Source organism: Bos grunniens, chromosome 3, assembly GCF_055505025.1.
Source record: "Bos grunniens cultivar Pamir isolate PY7600 chromosome 3, Bosgru_T2T1.0, whole genome shotgun sequence".
Classification (NCBI taxonomy): domain Eukaryota; kingdom Metazoa; phylum Chordata; class Mammalia; order Artiodactyla; family Bovidae; genus Bos; species Bos grunniens.
The window spans coordinates 8,619,296-8,646,697 of NC_141167.1; the positions used below are offsets into that span (position 1 = coordinate 8,619,296).

Here is a 27,402-nt window from a genome sequence, read left to right on the forward strand (position 1 = left end):
ACATTGGTGGAAAAACTAGAGAAATCTGAATGAAGTCCAGAGTTTAGTTAATAGTAATGTACCAGCGAAGCCTCTTCGTTTTGACAAATGTACCACAGTTACATAAGATGATAATATTAGGGGAGACTGGGTGTGGGGTGTTCTGGAACACTCTGTACTATCTTTGTAACTTTTCTGTAAATCTAAAATTATTTCCCCCAAAAGTTCATTAATAATATTCAGTCCCCCCCCAAATTTTTAATTAAAAATATTCACTTCCAAAGTTTTACAACCCAACGCAATATATCGATGCAGAGGTTTAACTAAAAAATCTACTATTCAGTTCAGTGTTTATTTTATTATTGAGGTATAACATATATGGAGTGAGGTGCACAAACCTTGCCTTGTGCTCGCAGCTAATTCTTTTTAACACATGGAACCACTCACCTCACCAGCACTAGACCAAGCAAGAGAAGGTCTCCAGCGCCCAGCAGTCTCCTTCTAGCCCATTTTTAGTGAACAGCTCTCCTTCACAGAGCTGGCCACTCCTGATTTATTTGGAAGATTGGTTTAGTCTGTTCTTGAATTTCATATAAATAAAATCACAAAGTGTGTACTCTTTTGAGCCAGGTCTTCTTTCACTCAACACAGTGTCTGAAAATCACCCACACTATTGTGTGTAGCTGTTCATTCTTTACTGTTGTGCTGTCAATCAGTCGCAGAGTCACGTCCGACTCTTTGCAGCCCCATGAACTGCAGCACGCCAGGCCTCCCCTGTCCTTCACCATCTCCTGGAGTTTGCTCAGACTCGTGTCAGACCCGAGTAAAGCACTTAGCATGCAACTGCATGACCTCTGTGAAAGGAGAGCGTTTAAGAGAGCGATTTTTTCTTAAACTTTTTGTATTGGGGTTTTTGTTGTTGGGGTTTTAGTCACTAAGTTGTATCCGACTCTTTGTGATCTCATGGACTGCAGCATGCCAGGCTTCTCTGTCCTCCACTATCTCCCAGAGTTGCTCAAAATCATGTACATTGAGTCGATGATGCCATCCAACCATCTCATCCTCTGCCACCCCCTTCTCCTCCTGCCCTAAATCTTTTGCAGTATCAGGGTCTTTTCCAATGAGTTGGCTCTTCCCATCAGGTGGCCAAAGTATTAAAGCTTCAGCATAAGTCCTTCCAATGAATATTCAGGGTTGATTTCCTTTAGGACTGACTGGTTTGATCTCCTTGCAGTCCCAGGGACTCTCAAGAGTCTTCTCCAACACCACAATTTGAAAGCATCAGTTTTTCAGTGCCCAGCCTTCTTTATGGTCCAGCTCTCACATCCGTACATGACTACTGGAAAAACATAGCTGTAAATGTGACATTATTTGGAAAAGAGTCTTTGCAGATATAGTTAAGTGAAGGGTCATCCTGGATTGTCCAGGTGGGCCCTAAGTGTCCTTAAAAGATACAGAAGAGAAAGCAGAGAGGAAGGAGGTGAGGGCTATGGGAAGATGGAGGCAGACCCGAAAGTGATGCACCCACGAGCCAAGGGAGGCCTGGGCTTCTGGACGAGACAGGGAAGGATGTGCCCCATCCTCCCTTGGGGGGAGCACAGCCCTGTGGACACCTTGATTTGTGGCTTTTAGCCTCGGAAACTGTGAGAGAGTGATTTTCTGTTGTTTTAAGCCACTAAGTTGGTGGTACTTTTTTATAGCAGCCCTGGGAAACTTACACAAAAATATAAGCCAGCTTACTTTTCCTAGACCCTGCCTAACCTCCTTGCAAAGCTGTGCTCACGGTCCCTGCTCTAAAGCATTGAGAACACACAGAGAGACACACGCAGACACACAAATGTGCACACACGTCTCTGCTAATTTGCATCTCTGTCCCAGCCTGTGCCCAGGAACGTGAGGAGCTAAGGAGAAATGGGCTGGACTAGATAATTCATGAAGACCTGCAGCAAACCTGCAGGCTGTCCCCAGGGCCCCCAAGAAGCCAGGTTCCTTCAGTTGCTGGGCTGAAAATAGAATCCTCTGGGGAGGCTGAGACAACAGAGGAGGAAAGGAGCCCAGCGGCAGACACACACTAGGCACCCTTTTGATCACACGTCCAACAGAGGGAAGCAAGAGGCGGCCTCCCCAGGCCAGAAGGGCCTGGGCAGAAGAGAACCACAAGCCCCTTGGTGGGCAAAGCCCTCGTGGGCAGCACCCAGCGGGCTTGCTGCTCACTGCAGCAAAAACGCAGCTGGGAAGGCTTGCTGCAGGGTGAACATGACAAAGACAATCTCCTTGTAATCATCCGATTCATACAGACACCCAAACTGGGGTGACCCGTCAGGGCCGGTGCCCATGCTCTGCAGGTCTGAGTAAGCGCAGCTGCCAGGGGCCAGTAGGGTGGGCTCCGACCAGGTTGTGGGCGCGGGGGGCCACCGGTTGAGGTACACGCCCAGGTTGGATCTCTGCCGCGGGTCAGTCGGGTGGGTGTAGAGCAGCCACCAGTCCAGGGGTTCGGAGCCTGCGTGGGGGCTGGGGAAGCTGACGATGCTCCCTTGGCAGCCGTGGGGGGGCTCCACCAGCTTCTTCACCTGCTGAGTCTCCTTGAAATCTAGGCCGTTGTTGGCGCTCTGGGCCTGGACCCTGGCTCGGAGGGGGCTCCTCGAATTCAGATACACCACCCTCTGTTGCCCATCCCTGACTTCGGCCACCTGGCACTCCAGTGTGCCCTGGGCCACGAAGCTCCCTCTCGCCCACGAGCGCCCATGGTCGTGGCTGACCAAGCAGAAGGCAGAGGGGGAAGGCGCCTTCAGGGAGCAGTGGCTACGGTAAGCGTAAGCTGGCACCACCAGGGTCCGCGTCGGATTGCTCAGCTGCAGGCAGTGCCCGGGGCCCACCGCGAACGTGGCCCAGTCCTTGTGGGCTGAGGCAATGACGGAGTCGGTGAGGTCGGTGGGAGGGCTCCAGGACTTGCCGTGGTCTGGGCTGGTGACCTGGCACAGCCGGGTCACGTTGACCCTGGTCTGAAGCTGGTGATGCTCTGACACCTGCCCAGGGATGGCGATGAAGAAGAGGAAAACGGTGCCTGTGGCCTCGTCATACAGGGGGCTTGGGTTCATGGACCGGTGGCCCTCCAGCTGGGCTTGGGAAACTGCCTCCTGTGAGTGCCACTGCGGGAGAGGAGAGGAGGAGAAGCACAGCCCGGAGAGGGCCAGTTACCGTGGCAAGGGGGGCACTCTGGGGGCGGGCGAGTTAGCATGAGGGGTCATGGAGGAGAACTCTTGGTCTAGCGTTCACTCACCCTCACAACACTTCCCAGAGTGCGAGCCAGGGCTCCGCCTCACTCCCTGCAAGATGGCCCAACCCCACCCAATCCCTCCAGCACCCATCCAGGGCACCCATGACGTGCTAGACCTCAAGACAAAGATGCTTCGGGCACCAGCCCTGCCCAGCTCCATCCTGGATCCTTCAACTTAACAGCTCCATCCAGCTTCCCCTTCTTGAAAATCAAAGCCTTAGGAATAACCAACGGTCTGCCAGGGTGAGACCGAGCGTGACAATCACCTCCCATCTTTTATACATCATACTCAATTAATGCAGTCTGCTGGGGGTAGCACCATGACCCTAGGACTCAGTGAGCTTCCATAGTCCCCGAGTCTCTGTCATAGATGCTGCTGCTTTGCTGTCTATCCCTGTTCATTAAAGCAAGAACACTGGAGTGGGTAGCCATGCCCTCCTCCAGGCGATCTTCCTAACCCAGGGATCAAACTGGCATCCCTTATGTCTCCTGCACTGGCAGGCAGGTTCTTTACCACTAGCATGGAAGCTCCTATTACTTAATAACCATCCCCCAGTGAGTGAGTCTAAGGGCAGACATGTGCCAAGGGTCTAACACCCATGGTCTTATCTAACCCTAACCTCTCACTCCTGGGGCACAGGTAGTACTACCTCCACCCTCCATCTGCAGACTGAGAAGTTTAAGGTAAGGTAGATGAGCCTCCCAAGGCCGTACTTCTGGTTAGCCATGGAACTGGGACATGAACCCAGGTCCCTCTGCTTCAAACCCATGCTCTAAGCAACTACAAGGAACAATGACCACACAGTTAAGATACTAACAATATTAAATCCTTCATATCTGATAAGCCAGCCTTGGGGATCTTCATCAAAATTACTTATCTACATGCTGGAACTTCAGGACCCAAGCAATTGCCCCAACCACCCACCCCAGGTTAATTTTACTCAGAGGATGAACTGTCCCCCAGGCAGGTGATGCTGAGCTGGTCTTCCCTCAGCAGCTCAAGGATGTAGGGGAATCTTTCCAAAACCAGTTTCCCTGACTGACTTGTACCAAAGCAGATGCTGCCAGGCCAGCCGAACTTGTTCTGAATGAACCCATGTGAGATCCGGGCGATCACTGGGGGATACCTTCTGTGTCCATCCCTGATGGGTCCTTGAGCCCTCTGGCCCCCAGACCTCAGCCACCTAAGCATGGGCTGGCCCCTGTATGCCCAGCAGAGCGGCAGTACTCCTGTCCGGCCTTACCTGGACCTGGCGGGTGGACGCGCTGTAGCTTCCCCTGCGCAGGACTATGAGCTTGGCATGCTCGTCCTTCTTGCTCGTCCGCTCTTCCACAAAGGCCAGCAGGGTCTTCTGCTGAGGCAGGTAGAGCAGAGCCGGGATCCTGTAGACGTGGGCTCCCGACTGGAATACCCTCTCCCTCTGCAGGACGGGGCAGGATGCCATGGCGCTGGAAGAGCACACAGGAAGCGAAGATGAGTCCCTGGCAGTCCGGTCCTGAGATGCGCCAGAGCTGCCCTCCCAGGCAGGTGCAGCTCACCCCTCGAGCCAGCCAACCATGCTGGGGGCCTGTCCCCCTCCCACACAGGGTTTATCCCCCATTATTACCCACCAAGCCCCTGTTCCCTCACTCTCATCTCCTCCCATGGAGTCTGGCAGCACCTCTGTCCATGAGATGTTAGGAACGACTACTTGGAAAAGTGTATTTTGTGCTGTATTTTTACCTCCTTATGACAGATTTGTGATAACCTGCAACTACTTTTGCCAGATCCAGCATATTCTTAATCAAACGCTGAACCTCTGGTGGGATGGGAGGAGGGCTGAGTGGCATTCTGCAACTGTCCAGCCGCCAAAAACTGACATATGTGAGCTTTAGATAAATCCAGAGCCCCAGAAAGTTGTCTTTGAAAAAAAGGAGGGGCGGGAGAGGGTGTGGAAAGTGAAAGTCTTAGTGGCTTAGTCGTGTCCAGCTCTTTGCAACACTGTGGACTGTAGCCCAGCAAGCTCCTCTGTGCATGGAATTCTCCAGGCAAGAATACTGGGGTGGGTAGCCAGTCCCTTCTTCAAGGGATCTCCCTGACCCAGGGATAGAATCCAGTTCTCCTGCATTGCAAGCAGATTCTTGACCATCCGAGCCACCAGGGAAGCCCAAGGGGGTGGGGGGAAGCCTTGATTCTTAAGGTTCTCCTCTCCAGGTTGCTGAGGCTGAGGCCCAGTTGCCCCTCCATGTGGACTCCGACCCTGGGGATGGGGCAGGGCATTGGGAATGGAACAGAGAGGCCCCTGACAGCTCATTCAGGCTCAAGGGATCCTCCACAGTGACAAGAAAATGAAACTTAAAAACAAGCATTTCAGGGGTCTTCCCTGGTGGTCTAGTGGCTAAGATTCCATGATTCCACTATGCGGGGCACAGGTTCGATCCCTGGTCAGGGAACTAAGATCCCACATGCCATGAAGGCAGAAATAAAAAGTCAACAAATAAACATATTAGGAAGTTTCCTGGTGGTCCCGTGGTTGCTACTTTGCCTTCCAATACAGACAGTGCAGTTTCAATTTCTGGTCAGGGAGCTGAGATCCCACATGCCTTCTTTCATCAAGAAGCTCTTTAGTTCCTCTTTGCTTTCTGCCATAAGGCTGATATCATCTGCATATCTGAGGTTATTGATATTTCTCCCAGAAATCTTGATTCCAGCTAGTGCTTCATCCAGCCCAGCATTTTACATGATGTGTTCTGCATATAAGTTAAATAAGCAGGGTAATGGAAAAAGCAAGAAAGTTCCAGAAAAACATCTATTTCTGCTTTATTGACTATGCCAAAGCTTTCGACTCTGTGGATCACAATAAACTGTGGAAAATTCTGAAAGAGATGGGAATACCAGACCACCTGACCTGCCTCTTGAGAAACCTATATGCAGGTCAGGAAGCAACAGCTAGAATTGGACATGGAACAACAGACTGGTTCCAAATAGGAAAAGGAGTACGTATATTGTCACCCTGTTTATTTAACTTCTATGCAGAGTACATCATGAGAAACGCTGGGCTGGAAGAAGCACAAGCTGGAATCCAGATCGCCGGGAGAAATATCAATAACCTCAGATATGCAGATGACACCACCCTTATGGCAGAAAGTGAAGAGGAACTCAAAAGCCTCTTGATGAAAGTGAAAGAGGAGAGTGAAAAAGTTGGCTTAAAGCTCAACATTCAGAAAACGAAAATCATGGCATCTGGTCCCATCACTTCATGGGAAATAGATGGGGAAACAGTGGAAACACTGTCAGACTTTATTTTTTTGGGCTCCAAAATCACTGCAGATGGTGACTGCAGCCATGAAATTAAAAGACGCTTACTCCTTGGAAGGAAAGTTATGACCAACCTAGATAGCATATTGAAAACCAGAGATATTACTTTGCCAACAAAGGTCCGTCTAGTCAAGGCTATGGTTTTTCCAGTGGTCATGTATGGATGTGAGAGTTGGACTGTGAAGAAAGCTGAGCACTGAAGAATTGATGCTTTTGAACTGTGGTGTTGGAGGAGACTCTTGAGAGTCCCTTGGACTGCAAGGAGATCCAACCAGTCCATTCTGAAGGAGATCAGCCCTGGGATTTCTTTGGAAGGAATGATGCTAAAGCTGAAACTCCAGTACTTTGGCCACCTCATGCGAAGAGTTGACTCATTGGAAAAGGCTCTGATGCTGGGAGGAATTGGGGGCAGGAGGAGAAGGGGACGACAGAGAATGAGATGGCTAGATGGCATCACTGACTCGATGGACGTGAGTCTGAGTGAACTCTGGGAGTTCATAATGGACAGGGAGGCCTGTCGTGCTGCGATTCATGGGGTCTCAAAGAGTCGGACACGGCTGAGCGACTGAACTAACTGAACTGAACGATATACAGCCTTGATGTACTCCTTTTCCAATTTTGAACCAGTATGTCATTCCATGTCCAGTTCTAACTGTTACTTCTTGACCTGCATACAGATTTCTCAGGAGGCAAGTAAAAGCAGTCTGGTATTCCCATCTCTTTAAGAATTTTCTGCAGTCTGTTGTGATCTACACAGTCAAAGGCTTTAGCCTAGTCAATGAAGCAGAAGATGTTTTTATGGAATTCTCTTGCTTGCTTTTCTGTGATCCAACGGATGTTGGCAATTTGATCTTTGGTTCCTCTGCCTTCTCTAAGTCTAGCTTGAACATCTGGAAGTTCTCGGTACATGTACAGTTGAAGCCTGGCTTGGAAAATTTTGAGACTTACTTTACTAGCGTGTGAGATGAGTACATTTTGCGGTAGTTTGAGCATTCGTTGGCATTGCCTTTCTTTGGGATTGAAATGAAAACAGACCTTTTCCAGTCCTGTGGCCACTGGTGAGTTTTCCAAATTTGCTGGTATAATGAGTGCAGCACCTTCACAGCATCATCTTTTAGGATCTGAAATAGCTCAGCTGGAATTACATCACCTCCACTAGTTTTGTTATTAGTGATGTTTCCTAAGGCCTGCTTGACTTCACACTCCAGGATGTCTGGCTCTAGGTGGGTGAACACACAATTGTGGTTATCTGGGTCATTCAGATCTTTTTTGTATAGTTCTTCTGTGTATTCTTGTCACCTCTTCTTAACATCTTCTGCTTCTCTTAGGTCCCTACAATTTCTGTCCTTCATTGAGCCCATCTTTGCATGAAATGTTCCCTTGGTATCTCTACTTTTCTTGAAGAGACCTCTAGTCTTTCCCATTCTACTGTGTTCCTCTGTTTCTTCTCATTGATCAATTAGGAAGGTTTTCGTTATCTCTCCTTGCTATTCTTTGGAACTCTGCATTCAGATGGATGTATCTTTCCTTTTCTCCTTTGCCTTTTGCTTCTATTCTTTTCGCAGCTATTTGTAAGGCCTCTTCAGACAACCATTTTGCCTTTTTGCATTTCTTTTTCTTGGGAATGGTTTTGATCACACCTCCTGCACAATGCTAGAAACCTCCATCCGCAGTTCTTCAGGCATAGATCTGTCTATCAGATCTAATCCCTTGAATCTATTTGTCATTTCCACTGTATAAATTGTGAGAGATTTGATTTAGGTCATATCTGAATGGTCTAGTGGTTTTCCCTACTTTCTTCAATTTTAGTCTGAATTTTGCAATAAGGAGTTCATGATCTGAGCCACAGTCAGCTCCCAGTCTCGTTTTTGCTGACTATATAGAGCTTCTGTTGCAAAGAATATAATGAATCTGATTTCAGTATTGACCATCTGGTGATGTCCATGTAGTGTCATCTTTTGTGTTGTTGGAAGAGGGTGTTTGCTATGACCAGTGTGTTCTGTTGGCAAAACTCTGTTAGCCTTTTCCCTGCTTCATTTTGTTTCTCTAAGGCCAAATTTGCCTGTTACTCCAGGTATTTCCTGACTTCCTAGTTTTGCATTCCAGTCCTCTATGATAAAAAGGACATCTGTTTTTTGGTGTTAATTCTAGAAGGTCTTGTCAGTCATCATAGAACCGTTCAGCTTCTTTGGCGTTAGTGGTTGGTGGGCATAGACTTGGATTACTGTGGTATTAAATGGTTTGCCTTGGAAATGAACAGAGATAATTCTGTTGCTTTTGAGATTGTACCCATGTATTGCATTTCGGACTCTTTTGTTGACTATGAGAGACACTCCATTTCTTCTAAGGGATTCTTGCCCACAGTAGTAGATGCAACGATCATCTGAGTTAAATGCACCCGTTCCAGTCCATTTCAGTTCGCTGATTCCTAGAATGTTGAGGTTCACTCTTGCCATCTCCTGTTTGATCACTTCCAATTTACCTTGATTCATGGACTTAACATTCCAGGTTTTTATGCAATATCGTTCTTTACAGCCTTGGACTTCAGATCCATCACGAGTCACATCCACAAGTGGGTGTTGTTTTTGCTTTGGTTCCGTCTCTTCATTTTTCTGTAGTTATTTCTCCACTCTTCTCCAGTAACATATTGGTCGCCTACCGACCTGGGGAGTTCATCTTTCAGTGTCATATCCTTTTGCCTTTTCATATTATTCATGGGGTTCTCAAGGTAAAAAGACAGAAGTGGTTTGCCATGCCCTTCTCCAGTGGACCATGTTTTGTCAGAACTCCCCACCATGACCCGTCCATCTTGGGTGGCCCTACATGGCATGGCTTAGTTTCACTGAGTTAGACAAAGCTGTGGTCCATGTGATCAGGTTGGTTAGTTTTCTGTGATTGCAGTTTTCATTCTGTCTGCGCTTTACGATTGCTTGCATTTTCTCTACCATGTACATGTATCATCTATGTAAAACTTAATTCAACGTTTTTGAGAAAGAAATATAATCTATCATTATTTTACTCAATCCATTATGCATATTATTGCTTGGATATGTGATTGCCTAAACATGGGTGGAAGGACAGTCTTCATCATAAAATCCAGACCTGCAAAGGGCAGTCCAAGAGAACGGGGCTTGTAATACATAATGGTGTTGCTAAGTTGAAATTTTATTAAGAAACCTAGATGGGAAAGAAATATAATTAAAAATAGAAATGAAAATAGCGTAGAAAGATGCAGTTCAACAGTGTCCTCTAGAAAATCGATCAAGGGTTTGTTTAAGCTCTTAGGTGTTTACCTAGGAGAGGAATTGCTGGGTTGGATGGTAATTCTGTGTTTAACTTTTTGAGGAGCTGCCAGACTGTTCCCACACCAGCTGCACCACTTTACATTCCTACAAGCAATGCATTAAGATTCTAATGCCTCCACGTCCTCATCAACACTGGCTATTGTGTTTTTTTAAATAACAGCCATGCCAGAGGGGGTGAAGTGGTTCCCGACTGTGGTTTTGATTGGCATTTGATACAATGATGGCTAATGATGTTGAGCACTTCTGCATGTGCTTATTGGTCATTGGAGCTGGACTTCAGGCTGGAGGCAATGGTAAGATTTCAAACTGCTTTAGATGAAGGAGGATCTTACCTGATTTACTTTTTAGGAAATCCCTCTGAGCTTCAGGGGGAAAGGGACAGAAAGTGAGTCTGTTATTTTCCAGGTAAGAGAGGGCAAGCAGTAGAATGAATAGGATTGGGAGAGCAAACTGGGGAGGAGTTGAGCGTGTCCCCGTTTAAAGTGGTCTGAACTGATTTCCATAGCCTCTGTGACTGTTTGCCAGGTTCCTCTTTCGGACCCCAATCTCCTGTAGGGCGGGGACAAATCGATTCATCCATATTGCAAAACTGTATTGTGTTTCTACCTTGTGCCTGCATTGTTCCAGAAACTTGGGATGCTTCGTGGATGAAACAGAGATCCCAGCCTTATGAAGTTTGTGTTCTAGCAGGGATGAGTGGGTTATTATTATTGCCCCAAACCAAATAGTCATCACTAGGGCTGAAACCTGTCCAAGGGCCTGACAAGGACAGCCTTGTGTGACCTCACAAATGCCCACAAATGCCTTGTACTGTAGAACTTGTGCGGCTGACAATGACGCCCCTGTGTGAGAGATGTTGACGTGCAGTGGAAAGCCTGTGGATACATGCTAACTCCAGCCCCTATGGGCTGCCGGTGTAAGTATTTGTCATGTGTGTACTCAGAACCAAAGCTGGCACAGGACGGGGCTTCCCAGGTGGCACTAGTGGTAAAGAATCCACCTGTCAATGCAAGAGATGGGTTTGATCCCTGGGCTAGGAAGATTCCCTGGAGTAGGCAGTGGCAACTCACTCCAGTATTCTTGCCTGGAAAACTCCATGAACAGAGGAACCTGGAGGGCTACAGTCTGCTACAGTCTTGCAAAGAGTCAGACTGAGCATGTATGTGCCCTGGCACAGGACAGGGGAGTGGGGAGGAAAAAGGGGACCCCAGTGTCTGCTTAAGAATTCTCCTCTACTGAGTACTGAAGTGGGTAGCCTTTCCCTTCCCAAGGGATCTTCCCAAACCAGGGTTCGAACCCAGGTCTCCCTCATTGCAGGAGAATTCTTTACCAGCAATACTGGGATGGGCAGCCTAACCCTTCTCCAGCAGATCTCTGCAACCCAGGAATCGAACCAGGGTCTCCTGCATTGCGGGCACTCAGTGTGGGCCCAAACACTCACACCCACCAGCAACACCAGTTCCCAAACGTCTTCATAATAATAACAGCAGATACTTCAGTGGCTCTTCCAAAGTGCTAGACACTCTTTAAGTACCCTACAATAATTTTTAAATGTTTTGTAAATTGTATCTACAGACTCTGCTGCTTACAATACAAATTACAGCTATCCATTCATTTAATCCCCACGACATCCCCATGACATAGACACTATTATCATCCCATTGTACAGATGGGGAAACCAAGTTCACTCAACCCTCCAGTGTCTGAGCTGGAGCTAAAAACACTTCTAACCCCATGCAATACTGCCTCCAAGAGGAATTCTGGAAAACGCCATCTCCCTGCATTTCATGACATTTCCAGTGATGCCTCATGTAGTTAGCTGGCCCACTGGACCCCCTTCTGGCTCCAAACTAGCAGCGAACACCAGTTGGCCTAGTGGGAAAAGAACTGAATCAGCAGTCAAAAATTCAGAATCTGGTGGTAGGTCCACTCCTAAGAGGTGTGTGAAAAAAAGTGAAAATGAAAGTTGCTCAGTCATATCTTACTCTGAGACCCCGTGGACTATACTGTCCATGGAATGTTCCAGGCCAGAGTACTGAAGTGGGTAGCCTTTCCCTTCCCAAGGGATCTTCCCAAACCAGGGTTCGAACCCAGGTCTCCCTCATTGCAGGAGAATTCTTTACCAGCAATACTGGGATGGGCAGCCTAACCCTTCTCCAGCAGATCTCTGCAACCCAGGAATCGAACCAGGGTCTCCTGCATTGCAGGTAGATTCTTTACCAACTGAGCTATGTGCATCTTTGGATAAAAATCCACCTCCCTGGGTAGTCTCCCCACCTGGCAAGAAGGGAGCTGTAGGGGTATCTCATGGTCCTGCCGTCTCCAGGGAGGGGGCTGAACAAGGACCTGACTCCTGGGGGAGGGGAAGGTCCTCAGTACAACCCAGTCTGACCCGTGGCATCAGACAATCAGAGAGATGACAGTGTTCGACGGTTGAACTTCAAGAAGCTGCCATTTCAGAAGTCAAAAATAGAGGCAGAGCAGCGATTCAGAAAGTCCCACCTGAGGCTACAGCAGCTGCTGCAGTTTGTGGCCTTGTGGGCGTTGAGCCCAGAGAAAAACATCTTATAACTGACACTCACTTGTCTCCACATGGCATCTCAGAAGCAGGGATGCTGAGAAGTAGATCAGGGAGGCAGCGGGTGGATTTGGGTCTGCTGGATTCCAGAACCTGCAGCCCTAACCACTGGGACTGCCCAGCAAAAGACATACAGTCAGGATTCTGAGGCCTGAAAGCCTTGCTCAGAAAAAGGCCAGCAGTGGAGGATCCCTGCCTGCCTCTCTTCCTCTCCCGCTGGGAACACAACCTCACAGGCACCATCCAGATCCAGGGGCCCCGTCCCCAGCATTCACCTGCCCACTTTCAGAAGATGCTTTCACAGTTTATAAATCCACACTGTGCCCCTTCTGTGTGCCAAGAAACAGGTGAACGGATAGGTCCTAGTCCCTGCCCTCCGGGAGCCCAGAACAATGAGAGCCAGTAAATCTGGGGAGCAGGAGAGAGGACCCTGCAGCCTTCCCGGAGGAAGAGCCTTGACCTTGGGGCAGGTTGGGGTGGAACATTTGCCCCTGGCTACCACATTGAAATAATGCCTCTCTCCAAAGCAGGCAGCTGTGGGCGCCTTGTCTGCCAACAACAGTGGCAGAGCCAGGCAGTGGGGCAGGAGCCTGAAGCTTGGGCAGCCTCTCCCTAAAAAGACCCCACTTCCAGAGGACCCAACACCTCTGCTCAGGTCCAGCTTGCCAGGATTCCCATCCCAAAATGAGAGGACATCTCTCCACACCCCCGCCACTGAGCATCGATCTGCAAGTTCAGACCATCGATAAATCATGGGCAGAATTAGGGGCTCTCCTGAGATGAGCCTTCTCCCCACGTTTTCCGTCTGATATGTCCTCTGGACACCCTGAGAACAGAGTGGATACCATTATCTAGGGGTTGAGGGGCCATGAGCTGGCCAGATCTTTAAAATCACCATGGCCTTCAGCATCCCCAAGAATCCCACCCTCACTCCATGATTACCTGGTACAGAAGAGCTCTGACTTATGCCAACAAAGAAACAGGTGGATCAACTCGTTGAGAAAGTCGTGCCTTGAGGAGCGTGTTCCAATTTGGATCCCAAGGATCTGGGTGGGAGGTCAGGGGTGTGAGCAGAGGCCGTGGGGACCCAGCTTCTAGAACAGGGCAGCTCTCGTATCCTCCAGCCTCACCTGGAGCCTCAAGGCTGCCTCTGTCGAGCTCATGCCTATAAACACCTACAGGAGGCCGGGACCTCTCCGCCCACTCACCTGCTCCTGGTGTGCAGGCCCAGCCTTGACCTAATTAGGATGCTGCCTCTCATGCGTCAGGAAGCAATCTGCCTAGTTCGCTCCACAGTCTTGCTGAATCAGAATGAGCCACAGGAAGCCTGAGCCAAGCTCGCCCCTTGAATGAAACCAGGGCCCGGGAGGGTCTGGAAGGGCAGCAACAGGGAAACGGAGGGGCTGGAGCTTGGGAGGACACAGCTCCCCTGCGGGCTCTGCAGGTGGGTGAGTGGGACTTCTTGACCTCTTGGGACCTCAGTTTCCTCCTCTGAAAAATTAAAGCAAAAATAACACAGGGGGCTCCAAGCCGCATGAGTGCAGACCAGACACCTCGTGGGCTACTACCACCCAGAATCCAAAGTGTTTCTGGATGTACCTAGAGATTATCAGACCACGTGAAGTCAGACAGAGAAAGACAAGTATCCTATGATATTGCTTATAAGTAAAATATTTTTTAAAAGGGTACAAATGATCTTATCCACAAAACAAATACAAAATAGAGTTACAAACGTAGAGCACAAGCTTATGGTTTCCAGGGTGTGAGGGAGCAGAGAGGGATAAATTGGGAGATTGGGATTGACATATACATGCTGCTGCTGCTGCTGCTGCTGCTGCTAAGTCGCTTCAGTCGTGTCCGACTCTGTGCGACCCCATAGACGGCAGCCCACCAGGCTCCCCCGTCCCTGGGATTCTCCAGGCAAGAACACTGGAGTGGGTTGCCATTTCCTTCTCCAATGCATGAAAGGGAAAAGTGAAAGTGAAGTCGCTTAGCCGTGTCTGACTTAGCGACCCCATGGACTGCAGCCCACCAGGCTCCTCCATCCATGGGATTTTCCAGGCGAGAGTACTGGAGTGGGGTGCCATTGCCTTCTCCGATATACATGCTACTATATATAAAATATAAAGTATATAAACTATGTATGTATTAAGTCACTTCACTTGTGTCTGACTCCATGGACTGTAGCCTGCCAGGCTCCTCTGTCCATGTGGATCTTCCAGACCCAGCAATTGAACCCATGTCTCTTGTCCCTTGGTAGTTCAGTTGATAAAGAATCTACAATTGGTAAAGAATGCAGGAGACCCATTTGATTCCTGGGTTGGGAAGATCTGCTGGAGAAGGGATAGGCTACCCACTCCAGTATTCTTGGGCTTCCTGGCTGACTCAGACAGTAAAGAATCTGCCTACAATGTGGGAGACCTGGGTTCAATCCCTGGGTTGGGAAGATTCCCTGGAGAAGGTAATGGCTACCCACTCCAGTATTCCGGCCTGGAGAATTCCAAGGACTGAACAGCCCATGGGGTGGCAAAGAGTCAGACACGACTGAGCAACTTTCACAGCTCCTGCCTCCTGAATTGGCAGGTGGGTTCTTTACCATTAGCGCCTAGGAGGCCACTTAAAAATAGATATATATAGATATAATATATAAACTTCATATAAAATATATAAAAATACAAATATATACTAATCAGTTCAGTTCAGTCGTTCAGTCATGTCCAACTCTTTTTGACCCCGTGGATTGCAGCACATCAGGTTTCCCTGTCGTTCACCAACTCTCAGAGCTTACTCAAACTCATGTCCATAGAGTCGGGGATGCCATCCAACTATGTCATCCTCTGTCGTCCCCTTCTCCTCCTGCCTTCAATCTTTCCCAGCATCAGGGTCTTTTCCAATGAGTCAGTTCTTCGCATCAGGTGACCAAAGTATTGGAGTTTCAGCTTCAGCATCAGTCCTTCCAATGAATATTCAGGACTGATTTCCTTTAGGATGGACTGGTTGGATCTCCTTGCAGTCCAAGGGACTCTCAAGAGTCTTCTCCAACACCACAGTTCAAAAGCATCAGTTCTTTGGTCCTCAGCCTTCTTTATAGTCCAACTCTCACATCTGTACACAACCACTGGAAAAACCATAGCTTTTACTAGATGCACCTTTGCTGACAAAGTAATGTCTCTGCTTTTTAATGTGCTGTCTAGGTTGGTCATAGCTTTTCTTCCAAGGAGCAAGCGTCTTTTTATTTCATGGATGCAGTCACCATCTGCCGTGATTTTGGAGCCCAAAACAGTAAAGTCTGTCATTGTTTCCATTGTTTCCCCATGAATTTCCCATGAAGTGATGGGACCGGATGCCATGATCTCAGTTTTCTGAATGTTGAGTTTTAAGCCAACTTTTTCACTCTCCTCTTTCACTTTCATCAAGAGGCTCTTTAGTTCTTCTTCGCTTTCTGCCATAAGGGTGGTGTCATTTGCATATCTGAGGTTATTGATATTTCTCCCGGCAATCTTGATTCCAGCTGTGCTTCCTTCAGCCCAGCATTTCTCATGATGTACTCTGCATATAAGTTAAATAAGCAGGGTGACAATATACAGCCTTGACGTACTCCTTTTCCTATTTGGAACCAGTTTGTTGTTCCATGTCCAGTTCTAACTGTTGCTTTCTGACCTGCATACAAACTTCTCAAGAGGCAGGTCAGGTGGTCTGGTATTCCCATCTCTTTCAGAATTTTCCACAGTTTATTGTGATCCACACACTCAAAGGCTTTGGCATAGTCAATAAAGAAGAAGTAGATGTTTTTCTGGAACTCTCTTGCTTTTTCGATGATCCAATGGATGTTGGCAATTTGATCTCTGGTTCCTCTGCCTTCTCTAAATCCAGCTTCAACATCTGGAAGTTCTTGGTTCATGTACTTTTGAAGCCTGGCTTGGAGAATTTTAAGCATTACTTTGTTAGCGTGTGAGATGAATGCAATTGTGTGGTAGTCTGAACATTCTTTGGCACTGTCTTTCCTTGGGATGGAATGAAAACTGACCTTTTCCAGTCCTGTGGCCACTGCTGAGTTTCCCAAATTTGCTGGCATATTGAGTGCAGCACTTTCACAGCATCATCTCTGCATATAATTTATAAAATAGATAAGTAATAAGGACCTCCTGCATAGCACAGGGAACCCTACTGAGTCCTCTGTAATAACCTATATGGGAAAAGTATCTGAAAATGATGGATATATGTAAATATGTAACCGAGTCACTTCGCTCCACACCTGAAACTCACACAACACTGTAAACAAACCAGACTCCAGTGAAAAAGAATCTTTAGACAAAGAGCATTTCTGATGCATCACTGATGAGCCATCGGTGCTTTCCATCAGTCGAGTGAATGGCTGGTGCCACCTTCCCAGGCAGAGCCGACGATGTGAGGATTACACGTGAAGAGTCATCCACATCTCTCAGCCCAGCATCTGCATATGGCAGGGACCCACTAGACGCCAGTGCCAGACAAGGAGCCCTTTCCTTGTGTGCCCACCACAACCAAGCCTAAGGCTCCATGGGCCGTGACGATGAGTCATTTGCTGGCCCACAGCCAAAAGATAGAACCCTTATCAGCCCAGTTCATAACCATGTGGGGGAGGCTGCAGGAATTAGAAACGTCAAAAGGCAGCCCCATTCAGTTCAAAGTGCATTTCTTGCCTCAGTCTAGACCCAGGGTGAGGGCAGTCTCCATAACGTGTTCCCCCTTCCTCCTCTGGACACAGTCCTTTCTCAGCATCTGTAGCTCAGAGTCAAGTGCAGACATGCCTTGTCACCTCTCTCCCGGGAGGTCAGCTCCCCCTGGATGATGGTTCTGGGCCCTCTTGTCCCTGCTCTGGTCTAGCCTCTCATTAGTTCTCAAAGACACAGTCACCTGGCTTCAAAGTTTATCTTTGAAAGCCCCACCTAAAATCCAGCCCACGTGAAGGCCCAGTGAACTCCCACCTGCAGCTCTGACTCACTCTCCACCGGACGTCCATGAATCCCCTTTAAGTGGATGCCTTTACCGTCTTGTTTTCCTCCTGCTAATTCACTGGGCTGCAGAAAGGGTGCTTTTAAAGTGGGTTAAGTGCAGGAGTAATGATTCACTGCAGAAACTGGGACGTATCAATAAAATGGGACATTGCCGTTTAGTCACTCGGTCACATATGACTCTTGCTACCTCATGACTGTAGCCCACCAGGCCCTTCTGTCCATGGGATTCTCCAGGCAAGAATTCTGGAGTTGCCATTTCCTTCTCCAGGCGATCTTGTCGACCCAGGGATTAAACCTTCGTCTCTTGCACGGGCAGGTAGATTCTTTACCACTGAGCCACCAGGGAAGCCCAAGGCACCAATTAATTAAAATCATGCTTTGAAGACTAGACAATGTGTGAGAAAATGCTGGGATGGTGTAAAGTATAGAAAATAGGATACATGACAGTAGATAAGGTAGGATCCCACTTTTGTAAAGGTGTATATCGTCTACTCAAATTAACATTAAAAATAAACAAAAACCCTATGAAAAAATATGTATTGCTACACTGCCAAAGCTTAGCATGGTACTTGGAATAAAATAGATATTTAGTAAATGTCTGTTGAATGTAGAATGAATAAATAAATATTTTCAGTATTTAATGTTGACCAGGAGGATGACAAATGATGTTTATTTACTTCTTTGTACTCTTTCAGGCACACATGAATTTTATTATTAGGTTAAAAATAATGGTAAATAATAAAGTGAAAGGCTTTAAATGTTGCTGGATAATGCTTATTAACTTCATTCTGGCCAGATCATCAAGTAGGGAAATAAGCTTTCAAAAGGGCCTAAAGAACCTGTAAAAATGGACTTGACTCAGCATGCAAATTCAGCTTACATTTGGCTCCAAAGGACCAACTGATGACGTGTTCAAAAGTATTTGTTCAACACATCTTGTGTGGCCAACACCACGCTTACTTGGACAGGAGATGGAGAGGAAGACCACAGAGATGCTCCCAGAGCTCCGAGGGCTTATTATTTATGTGGGGAAACAAGCTGAGCCCACAGGGAACAGAGGCCAGTGGTGGTGTCAGGCAGACTGTGATGGTGGCAGTGATGAAGGGGAGGGGAGAGGCGAGGACAGGAGGAGGCTTGGAGACTTCCTGGGCCTGGCCTGGGCCAGGAGGAGTGAAATGTACAAGGTGGAGCTGGAACATCTCAGCAGGCGAGCACAGAGCACCCAGGGGGTTCCTCCCTTGGAGAAGGTGGGAGAGGGTGCCCGGAGATGGGCTTGTATGGAGACAGGGAGTGGGGGTGGCACCTGGCTTGGCAGGGCCATCAGGGCTTTGAATGTAGTCTGTTTTCTCTCTGCTGGCTTTCATGATTCTCCTCTATATTTAATGTTCTGCGGTCCCAGTATGGCTTGTCCAGCTGTGAATTTATTTACCTCGTCTAGGACTCAGCACACTTTTTCAAACTCAGAACGTGTGTCTTTCTTCAGTTCTGAAAAATCTCTCAGTCATTCATGCTTTGAGTGTTGCCTTTTTCCCCACCCTCTCTTCTCTCCTTCAGAACAGCCTATTAAATGCAAATTGAGTTTTCTTGATTTAGTCACCAAATGTCTTTTGACTTATTTTTCACATTTTTCATCTCTTTGCCTCCTGGTGCTTTATTCTGTGTGATTTTCTCAGATATACCTTCCAAATTACTAAATCTAAAATCGTGTCTAGCTAAGATTTTTTTAAATGCAATGTTTTTTATTTCTGTGATTTCTACTTAGTTCTTTGAATTCACTTTTTTAAAAAAATTAATTTCCTCAGCACTAAAAAGAAATGAACCAACAAGCCTTTGAAAAGACATGGAGGGACCTTAAATATATATTACTAAGTGAAAGCAGCCAGTCTGAAAAGGCTATGTACTGTATAATTCCAACTATGTGACATTTGGGAAAAGGCAGATTAGGGAGACAGTAAAAAGTCCAGTGGTTGCCAGATCTCACGGGAACAGGGGTAGGTAATGAATGGGAGAGGCATGGATGATTTTTAGGGCAGTGAAAATACTCTGCATGATATCATATGATGGACATATGTCATTATCCATTTGTCTAAGCCTATACCAAATCAAAGGTGAACTATAATGTAAACTATGCACTTGGGTGTGATTATGACATGTGAGTGCAGGTTCATCAATGATAACAGAGGTCGTGCTCTGGGGGCAGGGGTGGGAATGTTGATAATGGGGAGGCTGTGCATGTGTGGGGGCCAAAAGGCATATGGGAACTTTCTGTACTTTCCCCTGGATCTTGCTGTGAACCTAAAACTGATCTAAAAAGTAACATCTTAACTTTAAAAACATGATTTCTTATTCTTGTTTTATAGATTTTATTCCATTATCTCTTTAAGCACCTAAGGATACTTATTTTTTAAGTGTTTTCTATTCTAGTACTTCCATTTCCTCGTGGGTCAACTCCCTTATTGTTGTGGGATACTTTCCTTCATATTGGACTTCCCCAAATATTTTATAGTTTTTGTGTGTGAGCTCACCCTCAATGGGAATGATCTTTTGGGTGTGGTGGTGGAGCTGTTCCCACTAGTGCCCCAGATTGTGAGTGCCTTCCCTAGGTGTCCCTGTGTAAGTCTCAAGGGTTCACTGTTTCTCAACGGTCTTTCTCAGTTTCTATCTTACACTTTCTGTTCTCTGTGAGTGCTGAAAGTTTGGGCTACCTGTGCAAAACCAAATTATCCTCAGTTTCTAGAGGATTTTATTTCTATTCGTGGCCTGTACATTTTAAAAAAACTTCTGAGCCATAATTTCTCTCTAAACTTCTTGCTGTGTTCAGGTCCAAAGGCTTTGACTCTTATCCCCTCATAGCTGTTAAATTAAAAGACAAACATATCTCTGGCCATGGAAGTAATAGTCACTAAAAAATTATATATCTGAGGTAGATATAGAATGACTTAAGAATAATTTATTTAAGGCACTGGAGATGAAAGATTATTTATGTTTCTTGCTCTTGGGACCAAATATATATTTATATCACATATATATGATTTTATATTTTTTTCAGCATTTCTGTGTGTCTAGGAAATTTCATGGGATCTTGGACAAGCTGCTGCTGCTAAGTCAATTCAGTCGTGTTTGACTCTGTGAGACCCCACAGACATCAGCCCACCAGGCTCCCCCGCCCCTTGGATTCTCCAGGCAAGAACACTGGAATGGGTTGCCATTTCCTTCTCTAATGCATGAAAGTGAAAAGTGAAAGTGAAGTCACTCAGTCATGTCCAACTCTTACGACCCCATGGACCACAGCCTACCAGACTCCTCCATCCATGGGATTTTCCAGGCAAGAGTACTGGAGTGGGTGCCATTGCCTTCTCCTCGGAAAAGCTACTAATATTTAATGTCTACATGTCTGGCCTTCTCATCATAGGATTTTAATGATGACCAAACAAGATAATTCAAGTAAGGTGCTTAGAACAAAACCTGGCCTGGGTGCAGTCAATAAATATTATAATAATAATTCCTGCTTCAGCTCATTTCTTTTTCTTGACCAGAACTGGCTGCTCACCTCTATATACTTCAAATATTTTTTAAAATAACCACAACATTTTTTTTAACCTCAACCTTTTAACTGCCTCTCCCTTACCCACCTCCAACAGCAAACTCAATACAGTAACTTATTAATCTTAAAAGAAATCCTCTTACAATGAATTAAACTTACTACACTTGAATATTCAACTTCTGCTAGTGAACAATTATAACAACTACTTTAAAATAATTGGTTTATGATTATTAAATCCATGAATGATGTACCAAAAATTGTTGCCCAGAAATCATGCAAAGATGAGCAGAAATACGAAGCTGAAGCTCCAGTACTTTGGCCACCTCATGCGAAGAGTTGACTCATTGGAAAAGACTCTGATGCTGGGAGGGACTGGGGGCAGGAGGAGAAGGGGACAACAGAGGATGAGATGGCTGGATGGCATCACTGACTCGATGGACGTGAGTCTCAGTGAACTCCAGGAGTTGGTGATGGACAGGGAGGCCTGGCGTGCTGCGATTCATGGGGTCGCAAAGAGCGACTGATCTGATCTGATCTGAACAGAAGCAGAAGATATCAACAAGAGGTGGCAAGAATACACGGAAGAACTATACAAAAAATCTTCATGACCCAGATAACCACAATGGTGTGATCGCCCACCTGGAGCCAGACATCCTGGAATGCAAAGTCAAATGGGCCTTAGGAAGCATCACTATGAACAAAGCTAGTGGAGGTGATGGAATTCCAGGTGAGCTATTTCAAATCCTAAAAGATGATGCTATGAAAGTGTTGCACTCAATATGCCAGCAAATTCGGAAAACTCAGCAGTGGCCACAGGACTGGAAAAGGTCAGTTTTCATTCCAATCTGAAAGAAAGGCAATGCCAAAGAATGTTCATGCTACTGCACAATTGCACTAATCTCATCTGCTAGGAAAGTATTGCTCAAAATTCTCCAACCCAGGCTTCAAAGGTACATGAACCAAGAACTTCCAGATGTTGAAGCTGGATTTAGAGAAGGGAGAGGAACCAGAGATCAAATTGCCAGCACCCACTGGATCATCGAAAAAGCAAGAGAGTTCCAGAAAAACATCTACTTCTGCTTTATTGACTATGCCAAAGCCTTTGAGTGTGTGAATCACAACAATCTGTGGGAAATTCTTCAAGAGATGGGAATACCAGACCACCTGACCTGCCTCCTAAGAAATCTATATGCAGGTCAAGAAGCAACAGTTAGAACTTGACATGGAACAACTGACTGGTTCCAAATCGGGAAAGGAGTACATCAAGGGTGTATATTGTCACCCTGCTTATTTAACTTACATGCAGAGTGCATCATGTGAAGTGCTGGGCTAGATGAAGCACAAGCTGGAATCAAGATTGCCAGGAGAGATATCAATAATCTCAGATATACAGATGACACCACCCTTATGGCAGAAAGTGAAGAAGAACTAAAGAGCTGCTTGATGAAAATGAAAGAGGAGAGTGGAAAAGTTGACTTAAAACTCAACATTTAGAAAACTAAAATGACATCCAGTCCCATCACTTCATGGCAAATAGATGGGGAAACAATGGAAATAGTGGGAGACTTTATTTTGGGGGCGCTTCAAAATCAGTGCAGATGCTGACTGCAGCCATGAAATTAAAAGACGCTTGCTCCTTGGAAGAAAAGCTATGACCAACCTAGACAGCATATTAAAAAGCAGAGACATTCCTTTACCAACAAAAGTCCGTCTAGTAAAATCTATGGTGTTTCCAGTAGTCATGTATAGATGTAAGAGTTGAACTATAAAGAAAGCTGAGTGCTGAAGAATTGATGCTTTTGAACTGTGGTGTTGGAGAGGACTCTTGAGAGTCCCTTGAACTGTGAGGAGATCCAACCAGTCCATCCTAAAGGAAATCAGTCCTGAATATTCATTGGAAGGACTGATGCTGAAGCTGAGACTCCAAAACTTTGGCCACCTGATTCAAAGAACTGACTTATGGGAAAAGACCCTGATGCTGGGAAAGATTGAAGGCAGGAAGAGAAGGTGATGACAGAGGATGAGATGGTTGGATGGCATCACCAACTCGATGGACATGAGTTTGACCAAGCTCCAGGTGTTGGTGATGGACAGGGAGGCCTGGTGTGCTGCAGTCCATGGGGTCCCAAAGAGTCGGACACGACTGAACGACTGAACTGCACTGATTGCCCAGAAAATACCACAAAAGCTCTAGTCAAGGGCATCCCAGTTTGAAAGGGATTTCTCAATGTCTTAGTCCATTCAGGCTTTCTGTACAGCATAGACTGAGGTGCTTATAAGAAACAGAAATTTATTTCTCGCTGTTCTGGAGGCTGGGATGTTCAAGATCAAGATACTGGTAGGTTTGATGTCTAGTGAGAACTCTCTTGGGCTTCCCAGGTGGCGCTAGTGGTAAAGAGCCCGCCTGCTGTTGCAGGAGACGAAGAGATGCAGGTTTTTACTCTGGGTCAGGAAGATCCCCTGGAGGAGGGCATGGCAGCCCATTCCAGTATTCTTGCCTGGAGAATCCCAATGGACAGAAGAGCCTGGCGGGCTACAGTCCATAAGGTTGCAAAGAGTCAGACATGATTGAAGTGACTTACATGCACTAGAGCCCTCCTCCTGGTTCATAGATGCACGTCTCTCTGGATCTCACACAGTGGAAGTGGCAAGTGAGCTGTCTGGGATCCCTTTTTAAGGACACTTGTGTTCCTCATTGGTAGAACCCTCAGAACCTCAGCACCTCCCACAGACCCCATCTTCTATATCATCACATCGAGGAATTGTTTTCAACATACAAATTCAAGCTGGGAGTGGGGACACATTCAATCTATGACACTTCAGTTTTATTCCAAATACTTCCACAGTAGAGCAGTGGACAATTAAAAAAAGAATGAAGAATTTAAAGTGTGTTGACTTGGAAAACTACCAAGAAATAGATACAGAGCAATATGTACATACTGTGGTCCCGCCTAAGTAAAACAAAGGATATAGGCGTGTGTGCGTGTGTGTGTATGAAAGAGAGACGGAAATGGCATGTCAAGAGAACATTTCTAGAAGGATTCTGCAGGAGACTGTGAGGTTATATAAAATGTTTTGGAGCAGGGAAGTGACAGGTTCAGGACTGTATCTGCAGACTCGCATGGCATGCTGAGCAGATGCGGTGGAGAGGACTGGGAGGAACTGGGAGAGACTGAAGCCAGGAGATCTGTTTAAAGGATGTGGCAGTGGTACAGGTGAGAGTTGATGGGGTCTATTCTGAAGCAGGGAGATGCAGTGGAGGAGGAAAAAAGAACCTGGATCCATTTTTGAGGGGCTTCCAGCAATAGCCCCAGTGCCTAGGGCAAGTACCTGCACCCCCTAGGTGCTCATCAATGTGTGAAATGAATGCTCTCCTGTATAGAAGACTCAGAACTCCATCCCCCTCTAGGCATCTGCTTGGCAACTCCAGACAGCATCCCATAGGCCCTCTTCTCGGAGTTTGCTCACCCAACCCTGGACCCTGGGAGGCAGGGGCAGGAGACAGGGTCCATGGGCAGGTGAAGCCAGGGCCCACATTTCTCTTGTGCCCTCTGGCCCTGCCCTCCTGGGAGTGTGGCGCTAATTCCTGCCCCACCGCCCTTGCCCCACCAGGCCCCCCACCAGCAGGACTGCAGGCACCTCTGAGCTGGGTTCTGTGTTTGTGTGGCAAGGAAGAAGTGTCTCCAAAACACGGAGGGCCTGGCCTCCCTTAGGACCTAGGGGAGACAGGAAAACAGAACAATGAGAAAGAGGGGAAGAAGACAGCCAAGAAAATCAGGTCTCCAGGTACACTCTCACTCACGAACATGCGTGCGCCTGCCATCATAACACTGTGTACTTAGGAGGAGCTTAAAATAGGTTTTCTGAATGCATGAGACAGTGATGGAGAGAGAGCTGGAGGATGAGGACTCTCAGGAGGGTGGCGGATGAAGGAAAGAAAACGGATCCTCCTGAACAACAGACAATCCCCCAGACCCCACACATGTGAAAGCTCCACTGGGAACCTTTGGTCATTGAGGACAGTGAGGGGCAGAAGGAATAATTTCATTCATTCTGGTATCTGCCGAGCCTAATATGGGATTTGGTTTATAGTGTCCTGCTCAAATGTTTGTTGAATGAATGAAAGGGTGTGTGGATGGATGGATGGGTGGGTAGGTGGGTGGGTGAATTGATAAGTGGGTCTATAGGTAGGTTGATGGATGGATGGATGAGTGATTAGATGGATGGGTGGGTGGGTGGATGGATGGATAAAAGACCAAGTCTATTTAGCTTTCAGAGGAAAAACTGAAACCATAATTTCATAGTAATCAGAGGGCTGTCATAGACAGCTTTCAAAGCCTGCCCTCAGCAATTCCATTATCTTAGGATTCATGCCTCTGTGTGACCCCCCTACCTCTGAACATGGGCTGTACCTGATGACTTCCTCCCAGTGAGTAGAATATTGTGAGAGTGAAGGGATGTTACTTGTGTGTGAGTAGGCTACAAAGCCTACGACTTCTGTCTTCTTGGACTCTGTTACCCACCCTGGAGACAAGCTGCCACAGAGGAGGGGCCTTTATGGGGGCTTCGGGTCCACAGTTAGTGAGGAGCTGAGACCCTCAAGTTCAAGAGCCAGCAGGAACTGAATGCTGCCAACAAGCTCTTGAACGTGAAGGGAGATCCTACCCAGGGGAGCTTGAGATGCGGTCCCCAGCCCACTGGCACATGGATTGCAGCCTGTGAGGGACACTGAGCAGAGGACCCATCCAAGCCATGCTCTGACTCCTGGTTCACAGAAACCGTGAGACAGCAAATGCTCACTGCTTCAAGCCACCTCATCTTAGGTTAGTTTGTTGCCAGCAAAAGATAGCTAATACAATGGCTGATTTGAGTTTAACTTAAAAATGGACATGATGGCAATTAAATGTGACAGATGATGGCAGTGGTTCAGAGCCCAGGTTTTGGTACTGATTAGATGGGGTTTGAATCCTGGATTCCCATCTTACTAGCTGTGTGGCTGTGGGCCAGATGATCAGCTTCTCTGGGCCTTTGTTTCCATGTCTTTAAAATGGGCATAATTCTCTGCTCACAGAGCTAGCACAAGGATTACATAAAACAATTGTGTAAAGTACTTAGCCCAGGGACTTCCCAGGTGGTTAAGGCTCTGCACTCACAAAGCAGGGGGCCCAGGTTCAACCCCTGGTCAGGGAACTAGATTCCACACACAACGATTAAAATCCCACACATGGCAATGAAGATCCCATGGGCCGAAGTTAAGACCCAGGGCAGCAAAAAAGAAAAGTACTTAGCCCAGGACCTGTCACTGAATAGAAGGCTGTTGTTCAGTCGCTCAGTTGTGTCTGACTCTTTGCTAACCCATGGACTGCAGCATGCCAAGCTTCCCTGTCCATCACCAACTCCCAAAGCTTGCTCAAACTCATGTCCATCGAGTCGTTGATGCCATCCAACCATCTCATCCTCTGTCATCCCCTTCTCCTTTTGCCTTCAATCTTCCCCAGCATCAGGGTCTTTCCCAAGTTGGCTCTTCCCATCAGGTGGCCAAAGTATTGGAGCTTCAGCTTCAGCATCAGTCCTTCCAAGGAATATTCAGGACTGATTTCCTTTAGGATTGACTGGTTTGATCGCCTTACAGTCCAGGGGACTCTCAGCAAATAGAAGGTAGCTATTAGCGACAGCAACAGCAATAGTAACAGTAACAGAGGAAGGTCCGGCACGAGGCAGCGAGTGTCCCTGCCTGGAAGGGATTGAGCTGAATCATGATGTCACGTGCAACCTTTTGCAAGTCTTAGCTGGAGCTGCCTTTTGGGGTTGCCTGGCCAAGACTGTGGGCTGGGGGACCAGGTGTCACGGGACCACCAGGCTTACCTTGTGCCCGGTTGCAGCACCAGCTGCTCCTGGCCTTCACCGTGGGCAGCACCTTCCCTCCTGCACGGCCTCTGGTTCAGGTGTGGGGCCGCCACCCTGGCTGGGCCCACAGGCGCAGGAAGGTAAACACCCAGGCAGGAAGTGATTGTCACGGGCACGGGGCCAGCACACGGCCAGGCGAGTCTGAAGGTCAGGAATGCTTCACGGGGAGCCCTGTCGGCAGAGGTCAGCATCTCTGGCTTCAGGTTCTCGGAGAGCGGAGGAGTCCAAGAACACGTCCCTGCTCTGAGACCCCGACAGGACACAGGATAGGAGAACTAGAGCCGTCCGTGGGGCTCTAACCCCTGGGAGCTCCTCACTGGTAGGTGAGCAAATGGTTTGAGTGTTTTGTTTTGTTTTTTTTTTTTGGTAATAAAATGGGATGGAAAGCTGCGGCCAGGGCAGCATAGGCAAGACCCCAGGCAGGTGAGTGAAGGGAGAGGCAAGCCCACTTACCCTTCATCTAGAAGGAGCTTCAAGAGAGAAAACAGCCTTGGGTCTCTCACTCGCCCTGGCTTCA

At 47.3% G+C, this 27,402-nt stretch overlaps 2 protein-coding genes across 4 annotated transcripts in view; one reads left to right on the plus strand and one right to left on the minus strand.

Moving 5' to 3' along the window:
- Window positions 1–875: 875 nt before the first annotated feature.
- On the minus strand, window positions 876–27,016 carry NEU2 (neuraminidase 2). The gene is made up of 3 exons (XM_086394209.1): window positions 26,844–27,016; window positions 4,501–4,705; window positions 876–3,128 (listed from the first exon to the last, which is right to left on the minus strand). Exons 2-3 carry the CDS (start codon window positions 4,699–4,701, stop codon window positions 2,190–2,192), a joined length of 1,140 nt encoding a protein of 379 aa, XP_086250335.1. The 5' UTR covers window positions 4,702–4,705; window positions 26,844–27,016; the 3' UTR covers window positions 876–2,189.
- The window catches only part of NGEF (neuronal guanine nucleotide exchange factor), a 127,078-nt gene continuing 126,669 nt past the window's right edge, over window positions 26,994–27,402 (plus strand). For 2 of the 3 annotated variants that reach the window (XR_015161494.1, XM_086394205.1), the window contains exon 1: window positions 27,055–27,204. The gene's annotated coding sequence lies outside the window, so the exon portion shown is untranslated. Of the gene's footprint in view, window positions 27,205–27,402 lie in introns of all 3 variants that reach the window. The other variant, XM_086394206.1, reaches the window with a different exon arrangement.